General features: G+C 39.9%; 2 protein-coding genes across 3 annotated transcripts; one reads left to right on the forward strand and one right to left on the reverse strand.

The window, feature by feature from the left end:
- Positions 1 to 581: 581 nt before the first annotated feature.
- wdr1 (WD repeat domain 1) lies at positions 582 to 11863 on the reverse strand. The gene is made up of 14 exons (XM_068720198.1): positions 11749 to 11863; positions 10400 to 10521; positions 10005 to 10095; positions 9748 to 9895; positions 7287 to 7545; positions 7001 to 7081; positions 6639 to 6872; positions 6132 to 6221; positions 5627 to 5781; positions 3486 to 3573; positions 3187 to 3297; positions 2843 to 3016; positions 2570 to 2714; positions 582 to 1453 (listed from the first exon to the last, which is right to left on the reverse strand). The coding sequence occupies exons 1-14, from the start codon at positions 11762 to 11764 to the stop codon at positions 1347 to 1349; spliced, it is 1821 nt and encodes a 606-aa protein (XP_068576299.1). The 5' UTR covers positions 11765 to 11863; the 3' UTR covers positions 582 to 1346.
- Positions 11864 to 14144: 2281 nt separating this feature from the next.
- On the forward strand, positions 14145 to 23131 carry idh3b (isocitrate dehydrogenase (NAD(+)) 3 non-catalytic subunit beta). Of its 2 annotated transcripts, none has more exons than XM_068720204.1 (11): positions 14145 to 14225; positions 15181 to 15354; positions 17578 to 17698; positions 17808 to 17868; positions 17976 to 18108; positions 18807 to 18940; positions 19093 to 19195; positions 19318 to 19464; positions 19682 to 19776; positions 19970 to 20030; positions 22580 to 23131. In XM_068720204.1, the coding sequence occupies exons 1-11, from the start codon at positions 14184 to 14186 to the stop codon at positions 22655 to 22657; spliced, it is 1149 nt and encodes a 382-aa protein (XP_068576305.1). In that variant the 5' UTR covers positions 14145 to 14183; the 3' UTR covers positions 22658 to 23131. The 2 variants fall into 2 exon arrangements, with proteins under 2 accessions (XP_068576305.1, XP_068576304.1); XM_068720203.1 differs by lacking the exon at positions 22580 to 23131 and adding an exon at positions 20915 to 22206.
- The last annotated feature ends 1101 nt before the right edge of the window (positions 23132 to 24232 follow it).

Here is a 24232-nt window from a genome sequence, read left to right on the forward strand (position 1 = left end):
TCCGTACTAGATCAAGATGTACTAGATAAAGCTTCGCTATATCAAAGTACAAATTTGTTTAGAGACCCTCAACATACAGTTCTATGATCTGGGAGAGCTGGAAAGCTTGGACCTACATGATTTCTAATAAAGAAATATCCTGAAATTGCTTTTTTTCCAGTCAAAAATTTGAATTTTCAATTTGTGCTGTGTGCCATCTTAATCTACTCTTAACCAGTAACATATATATACTGATATTTACACATCTCACAAGTGTTAGGGTTATTTTAATACCAAAAGTATTAAAATAGCCCTTACAGTTGCAACGCTACACTCATTATCGTATGGGTATGCTATTTTCGATCTGAGGGCCTAAAAATCGGTCTAGGGTCCAAAAGGTTTTAAAGAATGTGGCCTTATGCAGGCCAGACCACCTCTGAATGTGGTCTGAGTGATTGGATCTCATGGGTCTTGGGTGCATTCATACCTGTACTAAGAGCTGTCCAGGATCACCCAAGACACGTTAATGCCAGCTCTGAACAGACGGTGTCTCTGAATACCACAAAATTATGTTTGACAAGTAGAAAGAGTATACATCTGGATGAAAGGGAAAATGCATAAAAATGTTTTATTATTAATTAATCACCTCCACCTTGGAAGCCAATGCATAAAGACATGAGAAAAAACAAAAACAAGTGCAGACGAGCATAGTGGGCCCAAAGAAAAGCACAGCAACAACACTGGACCTTCAACTGAACTGACAGCATCTTGGTTTTATACCTACTTTGTTCTTTCAGTTCCTATTATTGCTCCCCATTTCAACAGGAAGAGTTGTGATACATACAAAGTATAAAACCTTAGACAAAGCAAAAAACACCAATCCCCTTACACCTTGAAAATGAAAAGTGTCAGGCAACTGCTGCTCAGTTACTTCACCTTTCAAACATGATTTTGTTGATTTGAAAAAAAAAAAAAAAAAAAAGTAAAAAGAAGCCAACTTTTAGTTCATCCATTAAGTTAAGATGCATTGAGCCCAAGGATTGAGACAAGGATTTCAGTTTAGAACGGAGTGAAAGCTATTACCTATGGAATGTTGAGCTTACAAATATTGTGGGTCCACACAGCTCAGAGATGTAAAAGCACTCATGGTTACGTTGTATATTTCAACAAATCGTCTCTGTTAAGTTGAGGTTATTCACATCAAAGAGACACATCTTGAATAATTTTTAGAAGGCGCTTTCCCCAGCCATAACCATTTACAATCCAGATGTTTACAGACAGCATAGAACACTGTATAGTGAAAAGAAAAAAATTGATTCTACAGTAGTCCTTGTCCCTGGAGATGTGGATGTTTGTCTGCTTGCAGCTCAGTACGCAATAGTCCACTGCTTAATGGTGGCATCATGGGAGGTGGTGACTAGAGTGTGCTCATCTACCCAGGCCAGGCCACTGACGTGGTGCAACCGGTGAGTGTCTGCAGACATCAAAGAACAAAACAACATGGTTACAAAGATGTCCTCAGGCATGGAATGTGTTCAATTACAATACAAACATTTGTAGCCAAGTTTTGAACAAGTTCAATTTGACAACAATAAATACATACTGAGGTATCACCTAAAGTTGTCATTTTTGATAATACAAACCGTTTCTGATACTATTTATATCTTCAGGAAGTGCTACCCTGAGCCTTCCACTTAGCACTTATTGTATTCATATTAGCGTGTTGCACTTATTGTATTCGTATTACTTACAGCATTAACTGTTTTTCTTGTTTCTGCACTGTACTTTGGCTCTGAGTTATGCTCTGCTTCATGCTCTTAGATGTTTGTTTGGAAAAGGAAATGTACTTATGACTTCTGGTGACTAGTAGTTCTTTTGATTACCAATGTTGAATGCACTTATTGTAAGTCGCTTTAGATAAAAGCGTCTGCTAAATGACTGTAATGTAATATTTATGGTTGGCATTTTTATGCATTAGCCATTAAATGTATTTCTTATTGTTTATCGTGAAACAGTCACAAGTACCGCAGTCATCTTCCACATTTGTTAACAGCGGTCCACTTTTTAATAGAGTAATGAAACAAGGAGCAGCCACAGTGAGCAGGCGACAGACCACACGCCCCCAACACCACAGTAAGGTAACCAACTTTACTGCGTCTTGCCATTATGTGGAAAACTACTTGCACATGTCAATTTTGGATGACTCATATACAAAGCAACACAAGTTGTTTGGCTGCACTGTAAACAAATACACAGGTTGATTTTCCATTTTATTTCTGACAAAAGTAGCTGCTCAACAAGTCTTTGCAGCAGCATCAAACTACACTTGTTGTTCCCACCAGAAACCACAGGTGTCTCTAAATCAACCAGGACCAAAATCCATTTATTTTAACTTTAAGTGCAGCTACATGCTCTAAATGCATAATTCAGCTCAGCTAAAAATGTCCTGCTGCCTTTGTTTATGCATGTTTTGATATTGTTGCAGAGTGGATTTGTATAGCTCAAACAGAGTGACTTCCACGCACATCGGTGTATACCTGTGTTCAAGCCAGGCATGAGTGATTGCACGTGTGCACTTTGTATGGCCTACCTGAGAGCTTAATCCTCTTGTCTGGATCAGCAACTGTCCAAATGTACACATTCATGTCCATCCCACCAGTCGCAAAGTGCTCATTGTCAGGTGACCAAGCCAAAGTCACTGGCTTGGCGTGGTGTCCATAAAACTCATTTTTGACCTGGTGAAAAACAAAAATAAATAAATACATATAAGAGGAGACGACGATAACTTTTACAAAACTGCTATAGGGACTGGATATTGAGTAATCAACAAAAAATGGATAATGTAGGGCAGATAGAGGTTTACCGAGTAGCTGTCAGCCACAGTAAATGCTGTGGCAACTTTCTTATCATCAATGACAGCCAGATAGGCTCCATCGTTAGAGTAGGCCATGTCTGTGACCGCCCCTCCAGTCTTGACAGTTTGACCCTCGTCCTTCAGCGTGTGGCCCTGAATGGAGTACAGACGGATCACCCCATCCTAAGGAGAACAAAGGAAATCAATCTCCAGGGTGTGACAAAGAGTGTGCAGTTTCCTGTGATGGTTCCTTAAAATAGAGCATTACTAAAAGACCAAGATATGCTATTATCCCCCTAAATATTTTCCGAGCCAGAGCTCAAGATGATCCGTGTTCTAGGAGTTCCACTTACTGCACCCCCCACCGCAGCAATGGTGCCCCCAGGATGGATAGCTCCAACCGCTGCTTCATAGTCGAGATTGTCCAATGTGAACACTTTCTTCTTATCCTTCAGCAAGACAACCTGGAAAAAGTGAGAGATGATGAATGACGTCATCGAAATAAGACAAAGTTTGCGGACACACAAACGTTCTAGAGGGTTAAAATATCAGATGGGGTCATGTAAAACCCTGGAAGAGAAAAAATGTGTCCACAGGGGAAACATTAAGCTTATAACAAATTTAGGCAATGATGACCAAGTAAAGGCATTACCTGCCCAATGCACACAGCCAGTGACAGCCCTCCTGGTGCTACGGACACACTTTTAGGCTGGAAATCCATCGTCACCACATCAGAGGCACTGAAAACCACGAGCTGGGATTATTTATAAGATCACTAAACATTCAAACATAAAAAGGTGGACAAATTATGCAATTCTGAAAGCAAATAGTGAGTTTTAGGTACAAGAAAACAAAAGACAGATATTACAACGACATCTAAGACTTAAACTGAGAGTTAACCTAAAAGTCAGAAGATATACATTTTTCCCCCCTTACCTGTAGTACCATTTATCGTACCGTTTTTGGTGTGCACTGCATAGTTTTGGTGATATCCACCGTAGAAATGTCAAACCTCAAATGTAAATGGGACTATATGGCACTCGCCATGTGGTGCTCAAGGCACCAAAAAATGTATTTAAAAAAAACTCAACAGCAATGTCTCTGCCCAGAAACCATGACTGGTCCTTGTCCATCTCCTCCCCCTAGTGAGCTCATCTTTGGAGCCACTACAGTTCACTTACCAATCTGGCATCGGGGTGGATGATGCTGTCATCTACCTGCTACACAGATGCCTTTCTCGCCTGGAAAAGGCTGGAAGCACTGTGAGAATCATGTTTTTTGATTTCTCCAGTGCCTTCAACACCATCCAGCCTCTGCTTCTGAGGGATAAGCTGGAGCAGACCGGGGTGGACCACCACCTCACTGCATGGATCCTGGACTACCTCGCCAACCGTCCACAGTATGTGCGGATACAGGAGTGTGAGTCTGACCTGGTGTCCTGCAGCACAGGGGCCCCACAAGGAACCGTTCTAGCCCCCTTCTTCTTCACCATCTACACCTCGGACTTTAAATACGACTCTGCCAACTGCCAAAGTTCTCTGATGATGCTGCAATCGTCGGCCTCAATTCCACCGGTGATGACAGGGAATACAGAGAAATGAATCAGGACTTCATAGGATGGTGTCAGTGGAACCGCCTCCAGATCAACTCTGGTAAAACCAAAGACCTGGTGGTGGACTTCCGCCGGGGTAAACGCTCTCCACCGGTATCAGTGAACATCCAGGGAATGGACATTGACATTGAGGGTGCTGGGGCAGCAGCATCTTGACAGCCGACGGGAACAGACTGAACAAACTTGTCAACTGGATACGGTGGAGGTGGTTGGAGACAGGAGGATGATGGCTAAACTATCATCCCTGATGAACAACACCTCCCACCCCATGCGGGACGCCCTGGCAGCTCTGTGCAGCTCCTTCAGCCACCGGCTGATTCACCCCCGGTGTGTGAAGGAGAGGTACCGCAGGTCCTTCCTTCCTGCTGCTGTCAGGCTGCACAACCAGCTGTGCTCCCAGTAGACCACACAACACCAAAAACACTAAAAATCTGTGCAATAGAAACACACTGTGCAATAAAAAATACCCTGTCTGTATATATAATATTTTTTGTATTTTAGTTATATCATTTATTTATTTTAGTATTTTAGTCAAGATGTAAACATTAGCATCGTCCTCCTTGACTGAGCAGTAACGTTGGCTACCTCAGTGGTGCTATGGTTCCTGCGTTATACTGCTCACAACAAGGTCTGTTGATTATCTTGAGGTAACCAGGTCATGAAATCTGGTAAGAGAAATTGCTGTTGTTTTTCAAAACATATTTTTTGGCACCTAGAGCACCGCAAGCCGAGTGCCATAAAGTCTCAGTATAATGGAGAGAAGGCAGGCTTCTCTACGGCCGATACCTCCAACTCACACCAAAACAATCCTGATTGATAAAGAGCACTTCAGGTAGAAGGAAAAATATGTGTATTTTTGATTTTGGGGTGAAATATAATGGACTCACATAATTTTTTCCACATATACTAAAATATTTACTTGATGCACATCACAACATTGTTCTTGGTGTTGTGAATGACAGACTTGCAAGTTGTCAAGTAACACCATTACTAATTATTTATGTAACAGATCACCAGATACTGGCACATCCACCCAATACCAACAGTAACAAACTTATGCAAAAGTTAATTTTCTTCCAGACGACTGGCCTGCCCAGACTGACTTCCATTAACACCGTCCCAATCCCCACTGAGATCATATCATAGCTGTTATCTGCACAGCAACACCTAATGACCCCTACCTGTACTCCGTCTTGCTGAGGTTGGTGTAGCGCAGTGTATCATCCATGCTGCACGTCACCAGCTCGTTGGCTTGGTCGGTCACCATCTTGCTCACCTGGTTGGTGTGGCCCTTCCCCAAGAAGCAGTCGTTCTCCCCAGTTTCTGCATCCCAGTAATGTGAGGCTTTTGTTAAGGGAAACAAAATTATCAGTTGTCATGTATATTTATTTAACAATGCAGAAAAGTCAGCTTGCCCTCCATCCAGGATGTGCTTCTAAAACTGAACAGTCTATCAGCAATGCCATTCTGTTAAAAAATATGTCTAGAATTTGTTTTAACTTTTAAGAGAATGTTAGTGAGCGACAAAAAAAATAAATAAACCTCTTGAACAGGCAAATATCTGTAGTTGTTAGCTACATACTATATTTTATTTGACATGTAACATTATGTCAAAAGTGATCTACGCACAGTATAAAAAGGACACTCTTTTGTCTTATAGGTGACCTCGTTTATCAGTGAAAGGATATTGATGTGTCCATCGTGACTCCCCGAGTAGATGTATGGTCGCCCGTCCTTTTTGTGAACAGTCAGACACTGGATGGATTTGGTGTGACCCTGTTGGATGAGCAAGTGCATGTTTTCAGATAAGAGCACATAAGAATAGTTAATGTACAATATCAAGCCCCGAGCCCTTTCCCCGCCCTATGATGGACATTTCACTCATGAGATCTGGCAGCACATTAATTCCACAGAGTATTTTGGATGCCTCTGGAATAACCTGATACAGTGACTGTCGTACCGCCTTCTTCCACTCATAATGCATCAAATCTAGTCTTGTGGATGGCTAAGTTAAATACACGCTGACATTTTCATCACTGGAGTTTAAAGTAAATACAAGCTTTCAGCAACTCAAAAGTTTAAAAGCAGCTATTTTTCAACAGTTTTCCCTACTTAAAGGTAATATTAACGTTATAACAAGCTTTCATCGGTATAAAGAAACTCTACTGATAATATCCAGTAAGAGAGCCTGACCTTGATCGTGCGTATGGGCCGGTCAGGATTGTTCTTGTCCAGGTAGTTGATGAATCCTGACAGGGAGATGGTGAGGAGGTGGTCTTTCTGCCACAGGCAGCCCAGCTGCTGGTCTGTCACATCGGCCCCCAGGTTGAAGGTGGTGACGGCCGTGCCTGCACCAACATCCCAGAGTTTCACGGTCTTGTCCCCTGAGGCAGAGATCAGTTGGGAGCTGTCAGGGCTCCAGCTGACCTGGAGGATTGAAAGAGAAGGTTATGATATTATTTAAGCTACCCGAAAAACTAAAACCCATCCAGCTAACCAATACTGAATGCAGCATAAATCTTTTTTTTTTTTTTTAAAAAGAAAATGGTACTTACAGCATAGATTCCTCCTTTGTGGGCCTTGTCTCCACCCAGTGCGGAAATAAGCGTACCATCCTTTCCATCGTAGAGGAACATCTGTGGAATAATACTCATTAGACAGACGTAGAACATTTCTTTTTCTATACTAACCAGCCACTTAGGTTGAGTCGTCCTTAGATAATATTAGTATTATTTCAGTAACTATCATCCTGATAGTTTCTTCGAATATTTTGGCAAGGGTAATCTTACTTCAAAAATGTTTATATGGTCACATGACCACACCTGGTAATCCAGTACTCACCTGGCCGTCAGCACTAGCTGTAACAAACCGATTTCCATCCGGAGAGTAACGAACACAGTTGACAAACTGGCTGTGGTCCCTTAATGTGAACTGGAACTTGAAGGGAGGTCCCTGGTAGAAAGACCCACAGGTGTCATCACTGGCAGTGGCAATGCGGTAAGGGCGCGTCTGCTTTATGTCTACGCTGTTGATCAATTTGGAGTGGCCGGATAGGTCACCAACTGAGGAGCCAGTGTCCCACAGGAACACGACTCCAAACCTACAGCAAGAAAAGAACATGCATGAAATTGTTCCAGGAATTTGAGGGAGGAAGAAAATAAAAAATAAAAAAAATAAAAATCTACAAATTTTCCAGGATGAAAGAAAAAAAAAGAGCTTACGCAGAATATTGCTTCATGCTGGCAGTCAGACTAAAACACTGTTTGATTTACTTTATTTTTTTAAATAATTGTATTGATGGCCAGTTGCCCAACATGTTTGGTAAGGCAGGTGATGTCTTGGGAGGGTTTAAGGCAGGGGTGTCAAACTCAAGGCCCGCAAATTCGCCAGCAAAAAAATAAATAAAAGTTAGACTTGATAATACAAATATCCCCATAGTCGAAATTATGAGATAGAAAGAAAGATACTTTAACACAACAGTCATAGAAGCAGCTCTTCATAGGTTACCCTACATTTGACATAGAAATGGATTTTGAGTACATTGAAGAATACTTTAAACGTGGCTTTACAACAGATGAAATACTTCACGTGGGATTGTACTCGGCAAACGCACCCTTGAAAGGATTTTAAGCAAGAAGCAGCTCTGACGTAGAAAGAATAAAACTGATGTGGCAACCTTCATTGAACAGCAACTGGAAACATCTGGTCAGTGTCATGGTTACAGATGGATGCACCAAAAGTGCCATGGGGATATTTTTATTATCAAGTCTAACTTTTCATTTTGTTTTAAAATGAAAGTCTATGCTGCTTTACAGTGTACAGTGACCATAAACTACATCTCCCACAGTGCATGTTGATTTTGTGACACGCGAAATGACGACATCCTGCCGCTGGACAGCAGTTTTTCCATATCGGCATTTAACTTTGCCAGTTACATTTTATTTCACTGTGATGGTGAAGGTAAAACTGTGTCATTAATCCATGTGTGCCGAACTGTGAGGGGGGGGATCCGTTACACCACTATTATTCACTCACGTTGTCTGTGTGCCGACATTATAACTATCACAACAGGTGGACAGGAGAGGCAACAGCTGGTAAAGCGATTTTCCAACAAGTGATTGAGCTGAAAAATAGACAAATAAACCCAAAATGTCCAAGAAGAGAAAAATTGATAAAGAGCGAAGAACATTTTATGAAAGATGTGAAAGCGAATACATGTTTGTGCTTCAAGGAGAAAAAACGGTCCGTCTTCTGTGTTATGAGGCAGAGTCTGTGATGAAGGAATACAATTTACGTCGGCATTTTGACACCAAACACGGAGCCAAGTATGCTAAAGTTAGCTTGCAAGAAAAACATCAAAATTGTCCAAGAATTAAAAAGGCAGACTGCAATTGCAGCAGAACATATTTACAAAAGCTACAGCCCACTGCATGCTTAAAGGTATGTGAGCAGGTGAGCTCTGACCAGATACAGACTTTTAAAAATGTCAGTTTGTCAAGAAACACCATCGCAGACCGAGTTGAGGAACTAGCAGAAAATCTAACAACACAGCTAGCTGAGAGACGAGCAGGTACTTGTCTTTTTCATTAGCTGTTGATGAAAACAGACAACACGGACACAGAGCATCGATCAATGTTTACTTGACCGTCAGTGAGGAGCTCTTGGATGTAGCTGCATGTACGGGACGACGACGGGGAGGAACATTAGTGATGCAGAGAAGTGACAAAAATAGCTTTGAACAGAGTTAATGTAATAACGTGTGTTTGATGATATTTGTCTTTGTTATTTTCTTTAAAAGTTTGATCTTTGATAGAGTGATGTGGGTTTCTTAACCCTATATTAAAAAGGATTTATGTTAATATAACAGAAATGTGCTTAAATATATTTTTACTTTTATATAACTGCATATGTTAGGGAGTAGTTACATTTATACAGTCTTACAGTTACAACCGGCCCTTTGAGGGCGACCATGATGCTGATGTGACCCGGGGTGAAAATGACCCCTGATTTAAAAAGGTGTCTTCACTGCTTAATAGCAATGTACAGTTAATAGCATTCACACACTGCTTCATAATGTACACAAAACAATGACATCAAGCAAGACAATCAATATTAATAGTATGATAATTCCAGCAGAACGCCACCTTGGCATGTTCAACATAATGAAATATCTGAAGCAAACAATGGACTTGTGTGCAGTTGCCATGTATTAGTGCTGGAGTAGCCTCTCGGGAGACCTGGTCTGAGTTTAATGATGCTAACTCCTTTCATTTCTTGAACATGAAAACCCCCCCAGACTCACTTCTCTCGCCCGTCCCCAACAACAGCCATCCTCTTGCTGTCCTCGGTCCATGCAATGTCCTTGACTTTGCCTGAAAGAGGGGTGTACTCGTACTTGAGGATGTGCTCTTTCTGGGTGGTGTCCCAGATACGGATCTTTCCTGATGCATCTAAAAAGGATATAAAAACAATTTTATTAAAGTATGTACATTACTCTGGTTACTACATACACACACATAGACACATTTGTTGACATGTTTTCATAGGTGGGTTGTTTACCTCCGGATGCAATGTAGTATCCACTGGGGGCATACTTGGCGACAGTCACTGTATGGGCATGTTCGGTGTAAATGTCTGCGATAGCCGGATTCTGTAAAGACAGGAAATGGGAGACATCAGCAGGTCTGATGGTGACAAATAGGCAGTTCCCGTCTAAATTTGTTTAGTATGTTTTTTTTAACCTGGACCTTATTTTCAGGGTTTTTGCCACTGGTCCTGTTGCTTATGATAATGCTTTTGAAGTTGGTGTAAACTTTCAATTTAGTACAATCAAAGCAATTTACTGTATTTATGCCATCATGACTAACAGCCAAAAACAAGAGCCAGATTGGTACAAATACATAAGCAGGCATGCAACACTTGTTAAATATGTCTTTTATGAAGATAAACATTACTTCAATGTTCCGGATGATGACACACTTCCCATTTGTATACAGGAAGTTGTTGCCTTTGGGATCGCCGCCAATTACTTTTGCCACTCCCCTCTCCATCTGTGGGAGACTGGCGAATACATGTTCTAAAAAATAAAGAAAAGAAGACATGACAAATAACGTAAAGCATTAAGGTTAATACAACTTAAAACGAGAAAACTATTTAAAAAATGATTCAACTGAAATATTCCATGAGGTATTTTAGGCATATGGATGATGTTACATTGTACATCTAGGGCTACTTGAGTTGATAGAGCCTGATATCTTGCACTGCCTTGACTAAGGACAGGAGTATGCAGAGTTAATCAGCATCACTTAGTTCTTCATCAATCATTCTAAGTACTTGATGTGTTGAACATGGCGGCTGACCTCACGGATCTGTGTTGATTATAAGTTAATTTTTCAACCGAAGGATAAAAAAAGATGGCAGAAAGACAAAGGGGTACCATTTAAGCGCATACACCATTGTTGTCTTAAATTAAAAATTAAAGAAGATATAAATGCACTTCCTGATCTTTTTTTGCAGTATTACCATATGAATGCAAGAGGTTTCCACGATTATACTAATAACTGGATGGTCGATTTGTTTTAATTTGTGGTTATGTAACGTTATTTTCTGTTACTTACAACCTAAAAAAAAAAGCATACCATATCATCAATTATTTGTGACGTTGTATATACATACATTCATGTAAATTCACCAACAAAAAGCATCCGCTTATGTTAACCATAAAGACAGTAATTGAAGTACATTAAATCTGTCATTAAATAAGAAAGCTGTAAGGAGGTTGGTGCATTTATGGGGGCTTCCGCATTGGCTCTAAAATCATTTTTCTTATCGTGTTAGCTCAACAATAAATAACCTCTTTACTTTACGCTTATTCAGCAGCCACTAACCGTGTCTGTGCTCTTACTTCCCCCAGTATGAGTCCCTGCCTGTCAGCACAGCCTCCGTCTGTCTGGACATGTCACAACAATGCGATGTGAGCGCAACTATTTCCTGACTGACGTTAGCTCAACTGGCTAACCGGCTAACTTAAATTAACAGTCCGTAAGTGAGCTGCATTTCGGACCCGGAGGCATCTTCCACAACACTTGTCAGACACGGATGAATACTAAATGTGAAAAGAATCGGGGATTTTTTTCGTATGCTAAATGAAGGTGTCAACACCGTGCAGCTATTGGGCGAGGCTAGCTAGCTGCGGGGGCTACCTGGCTGACTAGCTCGGTCTGCTGAAGAATGTCGCCCAAAATTAAAAGGGTTTCATCGCGCTTTTCTCTCTGCCGTTGCCATTAAAAATAAACAGACTTACTCAGTTCATACGACATTTTGTCTTGCTGGTCACTTGCTTTGCGTTACTCTTCACAAATGAATGACACAAGTGAAGCTTCCCCCGGCTGTGCACTCCCCGATCACACAAACACGGAAGCGGGCGCAGCTCTCTTCTGCCTGGCTTTGCCCATATATAGTAAACTCAGATACTACGCTGCGGCTGTCAACCACTAGCCATGCACGACGTCACCTGGGATTTTGTATCCCTAAATACGGTCTTTCAGGCTTCAAGGCAATTATATCATTCCTTTGCTCCACCAATCAAATTGGAGAGGTTAACCCCAGTTTAGAGCTGAAACAGTACATATTCATTAGTGGTCAACAATTGAATGAATTGGCAACTATTTTGAGAATCGATTATGTCAAAGCAAGACATTTGAGGATGTCATCTTGAGCTTTGGGAAACCTAATATACATTTTCACCATGCTCTGGCATTTCATAGACAAAACAACTAATCTATAAATTAGAGTAAATAATCAACAGATTCATCGATGAGGAAAGTAGTTGTTAGTTGCAGCCCTACCCCAGTTTGTGCTTTTCTTATGTGCTATCATTACATTCAAGTAACATTATTTTGAGAAATTAATAAATATATACATACGTATATCTATATCTATAACACATATACAAATATATAAATAGACAGATGGATGGGTAGGTAGATATGTAGGTAGGTAGGTAGGTAAGGACGTAGGTAGATAGATAGATAGATAGATAGATAGATAGATAGATAGATAGATAGATAGATAGATAGATAGATAGATAGATAGATAGGCTTTGCCTGAGAGGTCTGGCTCAGGGCAAAATCCACAAATTATCAGATGCCCCACATTGCCCAAAAAAATTATGTTAGCGTGAATACCCAAATGAAATGCCCAAGAAGGTAAATGAAGACTATTTATGTGTCAGACTATAGCCCACTGATCTACAGTTTCACAACGGTGAATTTAAAACCTGATGTCATCCTGCGTGTCAGCAGATAGCATCACTTACCTGGAATAGGATTGGGAATCCCCTGACCTATTTAGGATGGACCCATTTCAGAGGGTGGGGCCATGAGTGGCAGCAGCAAATATAATGTTACAACAGTACTGGTGAAGATAATATTATAAGCAATTTATAGAAAGCTTTGTATATGTGAATGTGCATCCTCAGCTGTTCACATAAAGATGGACACAGAGGCATCACTACTTTTTGGCCCCCCTGAGCTCAGCTCAACAACAGCTCTGACACAATAAATAGCTGTAATCCCGAGCATGTTCCAGGGGCCCTACACTTTGACTGATTCAGGGGCCCCTGTACTGGGCCCCCTGAATCAGTCAAAGTGAAGTGAATATTATATGTATTACATAATGCTGTACGGTTTTCCTGTTTCCTATTTTCTACACCTCTCAAAATACCTCACTTTATTTTTCACCATATATTTCTATAGCCTATTTTCCTTCTATGCCATCCCATTTTAAGATTGAATTTGCCATTGTCATTTATGAAGACCTTTCAAAAGAGCAAATGAGCACAGAAGTATACAGACAACCATTGCTGTGTTTTACACTATCCCACATAGCTGCAGATCTAAGCATTTTGTCAGATGTATCATAATATAGATTGTGTGTGTGTGTGTGTGTGTGTGTGTGTGTGTGTGTGTGTGTGTGTGTGTGTGTGTGTGTGTGTGTGTTATTTTTGTTGTTTGTTTTTTCTCTAGAGATGTGAACTGTGAAGGCTGTCACAATGAACAAATGGAAACCAGAGGATGAGATGACTCTGTATTTTCTAATATACCTAACAGTCATTTCTACCCAACAGATGTAAGATTAGATATATTTATTGATTTATTGTCATTTGCACAGACACAGGACAGGTAGATTGGAAATCTTGTGCGTATTTTTCAACTTTGTGGAGGGGGAAATGAATAAATAAATAAAGGCAGTTAAAAGAACATCATGAAAATGCACACTGTATGCACTGTACTGTTACAAGTTTGTGTTTAAAGATTATTTTCAGTGGGGTATTTTTCATCATCACCCCTCTCTTCTTTCAGAGCTCTGTTTTCTATGTCTTAGTAAATGATAGACTGCATGTTTCAGACTGGCAATGTGATATGATGTCCTCATGTTGCTCCCTACCATCTCAGCAGAGGTTCTGTAGTTACAGCACTACTGATGAACCACAGAAAAGGTTCAAATGGGTTTATTTAAGTTAATGTTTTTTTAATTACTTTTTTATTATTAGTTTTAATTTTATTTAAAATAATAACAATATTATTGTGTTTAAATGACACGTCATAAAGTCATGATGTTACACACTCCGGTACAGTCGGTGGCGGCATGCACCTAAACGTTTGTAGTCCGCCAATAAACTAAAAAGAAGAAGAAAAACCACAGAAGAAGACGCTCAAACGCTGCACGCCTGTAACGATGGCGGCCACCCTGAGAGGAAGCTTGGTAACATTGGTCAAGGTGAGTGCATAGATGAGGTTTCCTTCCCCATATTACGCCTACGTCGGTAGGAAAGTACTAGCAGTAACGTTAGTTGAAGTTGTATTTGTTGAACCCAAGCAGCAAGTTATTTTAAACTGTTGAAGAAAGAGTCGGACTGGTTTGTGTCATTCACGTATTGTTGCTAACCATGAGCCACTGCGGCTCCGTTTGAAGAGCCAAGTTCATATAAAATGCTCTGTTGTGGGTCCATCTGGTTATGTCAGCTGGTCAACGAATAAAGACATCTCGGTCGTCAGTAGATACTCGTCAAACAAGTCAACTTAGTGTAGAACTGTTATTATTCTGTGTTTAAGTGAGATAGTGAGCTAAAGGAGCTAACGTGAGCTAACTCAGTTAACGTTAACCCTGACAACCCGTTAATCCCAACGGTCAGACTAGATCATTCTGTGTGCCTCATCACTTATCTTTAATCATTTGTGCTCGTGATTTGATCACTTGTGCTTTAGTTGTCAGGCATCTCCAGTTTTCTCACTTGGTAAATCCTTAAATGTCAGGGAGAGTGTAGAAGAGACGTGTAGTTGCCACTTTAAAACTGCAGTTGGCATGGTGAGTTGTCATTCTGACAGGTGACCTGCTGAAGTGAATTGTTTATTTGATTTAATCCCTGTTGATCCCATGTTGCCCACAGGTTGACTGATGATCATTCATGTCAACAGAGACAAAAAAAATTCTGCAAATGTGATATCTCACATTGATGCAAAAATCATATAAAAAAAAAAAAAGAATAGTGCCCCCATAAAGCAACATTTGTCATTTAATATTGCTCATTCATTTGCCACCCATAATGGCCTGATACCATGTATTTCATTTATCTCTCTCAAGATAAGTCTGAGGGGTCACATGCTGATTAAAGGAATGAAACAGAAGAAATGTGTTGCTTTGATGTAACTGTATCTTCTTTCCCATCCTTCAGAGCTTGAGTGGCCCCCGGTGGCAGCAGCTGGCCTCTCGACCATTGAGTGTGTCTGCTGGCCGCTGTGGCCCTGAAGCCCCACCGGCGCGTGCCGATGCAATCTTTAAGGTCACGATGGTGCCGGGGGACGGAGTGGGACCTGAGCTGATGACTGCCGTCAAAGACGTGTTCAAGGTAATTATTACAATGACGGCGGTGGAATCATCTCTGCTCTTTGTCTCCTCAGAAAACATACGGTGCACTATAGCTTTGTGTAGAAGGAAATAAACAAACCTCAATACTAAATACATTTTTACGTTTTGTTTGATTTAGTTTTTGTCCCACTCTTTTTTGGAATATTTTATTTTTCCAAGTTTTTTAACCAAGCAAGAGAATGTGCAGAGCTTACAGAACACAGTACATTAAACATTACAAAAAATTACATAACACGCTAAGAAAGAAAAAAACAAAAAAAACCACAAATACATGAAATAAAATTAAGTAAATAAATAAATAATTCCCCCCACCCGAACAAACCAAAAAACAAAAAAGGTTGGTGCATAAAGTGACACAGCACAAAGCATATTGTAACTTCAAATAATTAGTCCTATTGTACTGTTAGTGTTGTACCCATGTACTCCAAATAAGGCTGCCAGATTTTCAAAAATAAATTATATCTTTTTCTGAGACTGTATGTAATCTTTTCAAGAGGAATACAACTGTTCATTTCCACAGACCATTTGTCGATGAGAGTGGGGGAATCAGATTTCCATGTCATTGCAATACATTTCCTGGCCACACATAAAGCAATTACTGCAAGTTTAATTTGGGGCTTTGTTAAAGACCTGTTAAGAGTTGTGAAGTTTCCCAGTAAACATAGCTCAGGGTCTAATGGAAAGGTAACACCTGTGATCTTAGTTATTGTATTACAAAAGTCATACCAAAAGGACCTCACCTTTGTGCAAAGCCAGGTACAGTGTAGGAAGGAGCCGACCTCTATACCACATCTGAAACACATTTCTGACAATTCAGGTTTGGATTTATGTAGCTTCTGTGGGGTGAGGTACAGCTGATGAAGAAAATTATAATGAACAAGTCTGTACCGGGCATTAACCGTTGCTGACAAACTGTTCTGGCACAAATCTGACCAGAGTTGTTCATCAATTGTTATATTCAAGTCTGATTCCCATCTCATCCTGGATCTGTGTAATCCTGGTTTTGGACCCTCATTCAGCAACATGGAGTACGTTTTAGAAATAAATTTGTACACATTTCCCTGGTGAAGCAATTTTTCCACATTAGTTAACACAGGTAGAGTCATTCCAGGGCCCAGGTTGGTTCTCAAAAAAGATCTTAACTGGAGGTAACAAAAGAAAGTTCTACTGGACAAGTCCTACTTTCTCTTCAGTTCTTCAAAAGACATGAGAAGTCCTTGATCAAAGCAATCTTCGAGATGCTGGATTCCTCTGTCATGCCAAGTCTCCAGAATCTTGTTATTTAGAGTCATGGGTAGAAGTTCATTTTGTCTTAGAGGTGTTTTTGGTGATAGTCTCATATTTAGTCCAAGAGTTTTGTGAACTTCATACCATATTTTAATAAAATGTTTCAAAATAGGATTGTCTGTCCTGCTGGATATGGTTTTGGAGTTCCATTTATAAATAAAATCACTGGAGGTTTCTTCTTTCAAAGGATGAAGTGCAATTTGTATCCAAGAGGGGGCAGCACCACCGTCAAAAAATGACAAAATATATTGCATCTGGGCTGCTAAATAATATTTCTTTAAATTGGGTAGTCGAAAACCACCTAGACTATAATCCCATGTTAATTTTTCCATTGACACCCTTGGCATTTTACAGTTCCATAAAAACTGCCTAATGTGTTTGTTGAGGGTTTTAAAAAAGGTTTGAGGTAATGGAATGGGTAAGGACTGGAAAAGATACTGCAACCTCGGGAGAATATTCATTTTCACACAGTTTATTCGACCAATTAGAGTAATGGGTAGATTCATCCATCGACGTAGGTCGTTCTCGATTTTACTCAGCAATGGGACGTAATTCAATTTGTACAAGTTTTTAAGATCATTATCTGTAATTATTCCTAGATATTTAATATTCGGTAGCCACTTAAATGGGGTTGTTTGTTGGTATTCAGTGTGATCGAAGTTTGTGAGTGGAATAATTTCACTTTTTTCCAAATTGACCTTGTATCCTGAAATAGCACTATAGGTGTTTAGTAGCGTCTGTAGTTTAGTGAGAGAGTTAACCGGGTCTGTTAGATACAGAATTACATCATCTGCCAGGAGATTTTTGTCCCACTCTTGATCAATTACTGAGCATCTATTTTTTGCTGATGACATATCTTTTTTATTATTCTAATGGCTGATTTTTAAAGTTTGATTTCTTTTTGTCTTGTCTCCAGGCAGGAGATGTCCCGGTAGTATTTGAGGAGTTTCACCTGAGTGAGGTACAGAACATGGCCAGTGGGGAGAGGCTGGAGCAAGTGTTAACCTCTATGAAGACCAACAAAGTGGCCATTAAAGGTAGTTTACTACTGTCATCGTTCACCCCCATTTAATAACGACAAAATTAGTTATTTAAAAGACGGCAATGGAACTAATATGTATGTTTATGACATACTTTGTTATCCAGGAAAGATTAACACACCCATGGAATTCAAAGGGGAGCTGGCTTCATATGATATGAGACTGAGGTAAAACCAGAAAACAACTTGGGCATTTTTCTGTGTTTTTAGTGGGGGGGTTTTCTGTTGTTTGAAAAAATTAAATAATAATAACTACCTCCCTATCCATTCCTCAGGCGTAAACTGGACCTGTTTGCTAATGTGGTTCATGTGAACAGCCTGCCGGGCTACAGCACTCGCCACAACAACCTGGACCTGGTCATCATCCGCGAACAGACCGAGGGGGAGTACAGCTCCCTTGAACACGAGGTAAACAACATGCCTCCTCGTCGCAGTCAGAGGATGAATGAGGTTTAAAACCCACATGAAAAGGAAATGTTTTTCTCTTCTTTAAAGAGGGAGATTTCCCATGAGCCCACAGAGATTTGGTCAGCATTAAACCACGTATCAAAACAAAGATGAATCACTCTGCCAGAGGTGCTGGTGTGTGTGTGTGTGTGTGTGTGTGTGTGTGTGTGTGTGTGTGTGTGTGTGTGTGTGTGTGTGTGTGTGTGTGTGTGTGTGTGTGTGTGTGTGTGTGTGTCTCTCTCAATTGGGGGGGCCTGAGGTCATTGCTACTCGTACAATGATTCTTTAGCTGTCCTGTAGACGCAGTTTATTATGAAAATAAATGTGTTAACAGTGTGATAATTTACACCGTGTCCTCACTGGCCTCCTACTTCAAGCTCTAAAAAGACAGTTTACAGGTGTGTGTGTGTGTGTGTGTGTGTGTGTGTGTGTGTGTGTGTGTGTGTGTGTGTGTGTGTGTGTGTAAAATATGAGCCTAAGCGATGTCGCGAGCTTCATTCGTTAAAATTGAAGGGACATCCGGACAGACTGAACAACTATCTAGTGTGCTGCTGTAGATGAGGTTGTAATGTGTTTTTAATTATCTTGCATTGTTGATAGCCATAGCTTGATTATGAATGGCTGTATTAAAATGTATGCACCCTCTTCCTGCTCTGTAGAGTGTGACGGGTGTTATAGAATGTTTGAAGATCATCACCAGAGTTAAGTCACGGCGCATCGCCAAGTTTGCCTTCGATTACGCCACCAAGAAGGGACGAAGCAAGGTCACCGCTGTTCACAAGGCCAACATCATGTAAGGATATAGAAAAGCTCCCTCTTTGCTTTTTTATTATTTAAAAAAGAAAATCATATTCCTGTTTTAATTCTTAAAATGGTTTTAATTTTGGTGGAGATTTGCATTGTAGTTACAGCAACACTTGTCCTCGTCTCCTGTCTTTATTACAGGAAATTAGGAGATGGCTTGTTTCTGCAGTGCTGTGCTGAGGTGGCACAACTGTACCCCAAAATCAAATATGAGAACATAATCATTGACAACTGTTGCATGCAGGTATATACAGCCTCACAATTCATCTCCCTGACTTTATCAATACTTGATCAGCTGCTTAGGTATAAGTGTCACTTTTCCTTTTCTCGTTCAACCGTCTCATCGTCTGTGTTACTGTGCTGCAGCTGGTCCAGAACCCGTACCAGTTCGACGTGCTGGTGATGCCCAACTTGTACGGTAACATTATTGATAACCTGGCAGCCGGGCTGGTTGGAGGAGCGGGAGTTGTTCCTGGGGAAAGCTACAGTGCAGATTACGCTGTGTTTGAGACTGTGAGTTTCCACTTGACTGTTCAGTTGTTTTGCCAGCCAGTCATTCTCTGGTTTTTCTCCAAATCCTCTGTTTAGAGTTTGTTTTTCGAATGTATGGCAACAAAAATATTAGCAGTGCATTTCACAAAATAGCAATAGCTATTTCATGCTAACTTGGTGATGGACGTACAGGACTGCAGTCGTGTCATACTTTAACCTTGTCTCTTTTCCCTTTCAGGGCGCACGCCACCCCTTTGCACAAGCTGTAGGACGGAACATTGCCAACCCCACAGCCATGCTGCTCAGTGCTGCTAACATGCTCAGGCACCTCAAGTGAGTCATCCTCTTGGTTCTTGTTGGAAGAAATACGCCTCATCTCTCACCGTACCTCCTAATCCTCTGTCCTGGCCCACCGCACGCCTCCAGCCTTAGAAAACGGCCTTAAGTGCCTGTTTTGTTTGAATGTTGACATGTGTACGAGAAAGAAAAAAGGCCACTTCTTAAGTGTCACTGTATTGCATTGCAGCCTGGAATATCACTCCCAAATGGTGTCAGATGCTGTCAAGAAGGTCATCAAACAGGGCAAGGTAAGTGTGTGTGTGTGTGTGTGTGTGTGTGTGTGTGTTAATGATAGTTCTACCTACTGTATGCCCACAGGTGCATTCAGGCCGTTTATGTGGAGACAACTGCCATGACAACACTAACACTATTAACAATACCATTTAACAACCTTTAAACTGTACTTCAGTGTGTTAGAGAGCCTCTAGATACTTATTTTCCAGGCTGTATACATGCTTATGCGTCTTACTTTAGCTCTCCTCTTGCATTTCTCTTCCTCGCTCATTTTCAACCTTATAAACTTGCAAGGTAAATGTTACCAGGACAACCAGTCTTTTATTTTATTTTTAAACTAACTGCCTTTTGCACCTGAGCAATGTTGACAATAACACACTGACACAAACGTTAGCATGGCGTCGAGTCAACCATAGTCCCTCAAATAAAATGCATGGTTGATTCATCTCTAAAAATCTCAGCAACATCTTCATGACAGACTTTTTATTTTTCTCTTTCATTGCTCTTCTAAAAGCCGTGGCAAAAGATGTTCTTTCAGTTGGTGTTGCTTTTGTATTTGAGACAACTGTGTGGATGTAAGAAATTATCAATTTAAAGGAATGCCTGTTATTTGAAAGCAGAGTTGCCTGCACGTTGTCTGAAATGCCCTTCCTCTCCCTCCTCCCTTTCCTTTTATTCCCTCCTCTCCTTGTACCCCATTACCCTGTGTGTGTGTGTGTGTGTGTGTGTGTGTGTGTGTGTGTGTGTGTGTGTGTGTGTGTGTGTGTGTGTGTGTGTGTGTGTGTGTGTGTGTGTGTGTGTGTGTGTGTGTGTGTCTGTGTGTGTGTGTGGGTCTGTGTGTGTGGGTCTGTGTGTGTCTTTGTGCGTCTGTGTGTGTGTGTCTGTGTGCACATCCCAGGTACGGACACGAGACCTTGGTGGGTACTCCACCACTAGCGACCTTGTGCGTGCTGTTGTGGAAAACCTGCATCGCCGACCTGTTTAATAAGATGCGTCGTCGCACCCGTCACTGACATTTCCTTAAATCTGGACATTGTTCTTGACGTGAACTGGACGCGCGATAAGACTCAACTCCAAAAGACAGTTGTGCCACACAGTTTTGACGAGCAGCATCAGTTGCATCATAATGTTTGGGTTTTATCAACTGTGTTGTGTTGAACTTTACTAAAATACGTGTCACTCATGAGGCTTCCCCTCATGGATTTATATTATACATCTTTACATTTTTCCTCATAGTTACTGTCCATCTCTTTGCATCCCTTTACTTATTAAGATTATCTTTTGACTCATTCTGGGAGAGCTTTTTTTTTCCTCTCCTGTTTTCATGTCCTTACAGACTATACCTCTCTGCTATCACACATTGTAAAGAAACTTGTCTGTAAAGCAACAGTTTGTATCAGCTGATCAGCTTTTGCCGAACACTTTACAACCAAATTTACCTCACTTTTATCTCACCTTCTGATAGCCTCTCATAACTCCACCATATATAGACTGACTACAACTGTATCTTATTATGCAGTATATATCAATATCTAGAATCATCAAGATGTACTGTATGTTCAGGTATTACTCCTTTGACTGTGAAATATCCTTCAGAGAGATGTTACAATAATTCTACAGATTAATATTCAAAGAAAACCTCCCATGAAGCCTGTCCTCTACTCATTGAAAGTGCACAGCAGCTTCACTGGGTTTTATTATGAATTGATAAACTGAGGATTTTCTGATACGTTTTTAGTCTTGTGACAATAAATTAAATGGTTCATAATTATATATATTATAATTTAAATTGTATATTTAAACATAATTTCCAAGGCCTTTATATGAAAAAGACTTATGAGATGGTGCCGCTCGTTCCAACAGAACTCCCCATGCCACCGATGCTGTAAGAATTAATAACGCTGCTCTGTGTCACCTCTTCAGCTGTCATGCTTTCTGTCCTACTCTGCTGCAATATAAGCCTTCACAAGTAGCCATTTGTTAACCACCAATATTAATATTGTTTGGTGCAATCAAATGTATCAAGCGTTCCAGTGTAAACGGTGTCCTGTCCTTTTTTTTTTTTTTTTTTTTAGATGTAGTTTCCCTTCTGATAGTGAATCGTTGATGGAGATTTCATACTTGCATATTAAAGCTTGTCAAACGTGTGATGTAATATTGAATAAATAACATTGTGTCTCTTAACAGTCACAGTTGGCCTGAATGATAACATGGTTGAATACTAATTAATAAGATAAGATTCGACGTATGTTGGACAATGACAATGTGTTTGCTTGTGTCATTAACATCGAACACTGTTTCTACTTTATAAATGTACGGTATGTGTCTGGTATAGTGTTAATAGCCTATTGGAAGGTCACAAATTAATGAAAATAAAGAAGAGAACATAGCTTAGGAACTGAAACTGTTTTCTAAAAGTACACATCTCGCTGATCACACTATTTGTTTGATCTGTGAGTGCAGTTTTTAAAGGCTCTCTGACATGTAGGCTGTGATACTGTATGTGGACATGTGTTGCTGCAGCTGTGCATATAGTAACAAACTGTCCTTATGTTTGCAACAGGTGCGCACTGGAGACCTGGGGGGCTATGCCTCAAGCGACGAGTTCACCCAGGCTGTCATTGCTAACCTTGGAGTCTGAGCTTTATATTTGCAAATCTGTCAGCTGCTGAGACGCACGCACACGCTTTTCTTTTTTTTTTATTATTTACATCCTGTTGAACTGATCTCTCAAGTGATTGTAAACATAAAGTATATTCCAGTTTTCACATTATTTAAATTTAAATACAGTGAAATGCAAATAAAATGTGCAGCTATAATGTCCACAACCTCTGGCTTGCAGTTGAGTTTAACACATTAACTTTGACATCTAAGGCATAGAAAATGTGAGTTGAACATGCAAAGTTTTACAATCAGTACAAAACATGTTCCCATGCACACCAGCCATTTATATTATGTTCTCTGGCAAGATCCTGTAATTTCTTCTTAATTGTTTTATGTTTGGACAAGCAGTCAAAACATGGTGTATGTATACTTTAATATTATTTATTCAAGTTTTAGCTTCATTGCTTCTTTATTCATGATGACATATAAATAATAAATGAGATATAATGTCTTCTGTGCAAAATCCTTGCGTGAATGTTAGTAGTGATGTAGTGTTATAAAAATGTTATGATGGATTCAGCAGGAATCGCCTCACAGCTTGAGGAACTCCATTTCAAGGGAAAGCCTCTGTGTGTCCAAACATACAGTATGCAGGTCAGATGGACTGCAGAATCTATAAAGCTGCTTGCTTTGCACCATACTGGTACATAATCCAGGTCCCCCAGAACCATGAAAAAGAATGATGTAGAGAAGAAGAAACGGAACAAATCCACACTGTTTGCTCGGGTCTTTCACTCTAATACACAGTGCCTACTGCAACTAATAATTATTATAATCGTAGTTCAATCAATTAATTTCTGGTTCAGAAAAATGTAAAAATGCAATTTTTCCAAACCCAATTTAAAGTGCTTGTTTTGTCCTGCTAACAGTTTCAAACAAAGGTATTCAGCTAACTTAAAAAAACGACTAAGATATAAACATTCACCACTGACCAACAGAATTTCTAACACGTCGTAAAACTTTACTTTTAAAATCATCCTAACACATTGAGCTACTTTTATTGACTTTTTAGACAATAGGCCATTGCATTATATAGAGGCCCCAACACTGACAAAATGTATTAAAAATTGATCATACAAGTAAAAAAAATAACAGAATACATCCATAAATAATATGTTTGGTTACATAATTAAAATGTGTAAAAAATTTAACTTTTTTTATACAAAGTTTTATACTTTTCCTTAAACCTCTGATCACTTGGTTTAAAAATTCCCTCCCTTTTAATTATTTAACAGTATAATTTATTAGTGTACTTAGTTATATTTTGAGTTTTCTAATCTTTTTCTACATTTTCTCAGTTTCGGGTCATTTATATTTCTTATGATTCAAGCTTTTTTTCTTGAGTTCTATGGTCTGCTGTCAATAAACAATCACAATTGTACACAACTTTATTCGTAAATGTGACACTACAAACCACTTTCAAAACATGTAATACTCAATACGTTGTTTTCTTTTTTATCACGGAGAACACATTGATTAACACCAATACCAATGTGTGTCCTATTCAGCTAAAAAGCTGGAGAGCCTATATTAAATATATCATGTATTACAA

This window comes from Cebidichthys violaceus, unplaced genomic scaffold (genome assembly GCF_023349555.1).
Source record: "Cebidichthys violaceus isolate CVI_PGR_0920_01 unplaced genomic scaffold, fCebVio1.0.p SCAF_25, whole genome shotgun sequence".
Taxonomy (NCBI): domain Eukaryota; kingdom Metazoa; phylum Chordata; class Actinopteri; order Perciformes; family Stichaeidae; genus Cebidichthys; species Cebidichthys violaceus.

What these genes read in the sequence shown, in the direction of transcription:
- wdr1 (XM_068720198.1), bottom strand. An exon ending in CAGCTAGTGCTGACGGCCAG is followed by an intron (nt 7,082 to 7,286) that starts GTGAGTACTGGA and finishes ATTATTCCACAG; the next exon opens with ATGTTCCTCTACGATGGAAA. An exon ending in TTGCTGCGGTGGGGGGTGCA is followed by an intron (nt 3,017 to 3,186) that starts GTAAGTGGAACT and finishes TGTTCTCCTTAG; the next exon opens with GATGGGGTGATCCGTCTGTA.
- idh3b (XM_068720203.1), top strand. Translation starts at nt 14,184, where the DNA reads ATGGCGGCCACCCTGAGAGGAAGCTTGGTAACATTGGTCAAG. An exon ending in GTTCACAAGGCCAACATCAT is followed by an intron (nt 18,941 to 19,092) that starts GTAAGGATATAG and finishes TCTTTATTACAG; the next exon opens with GAAATTAGGAGATGGCTTGT. An exon ending in ATTACGCTGTGTTTGAGACT is followed by an intron (nt 19,465 to 19,681) that starts GTGAGTTTCCAC and finishes TTTCCCTTTCAG; the next exon opens with GGCGCACGCCACCCCTTTGC.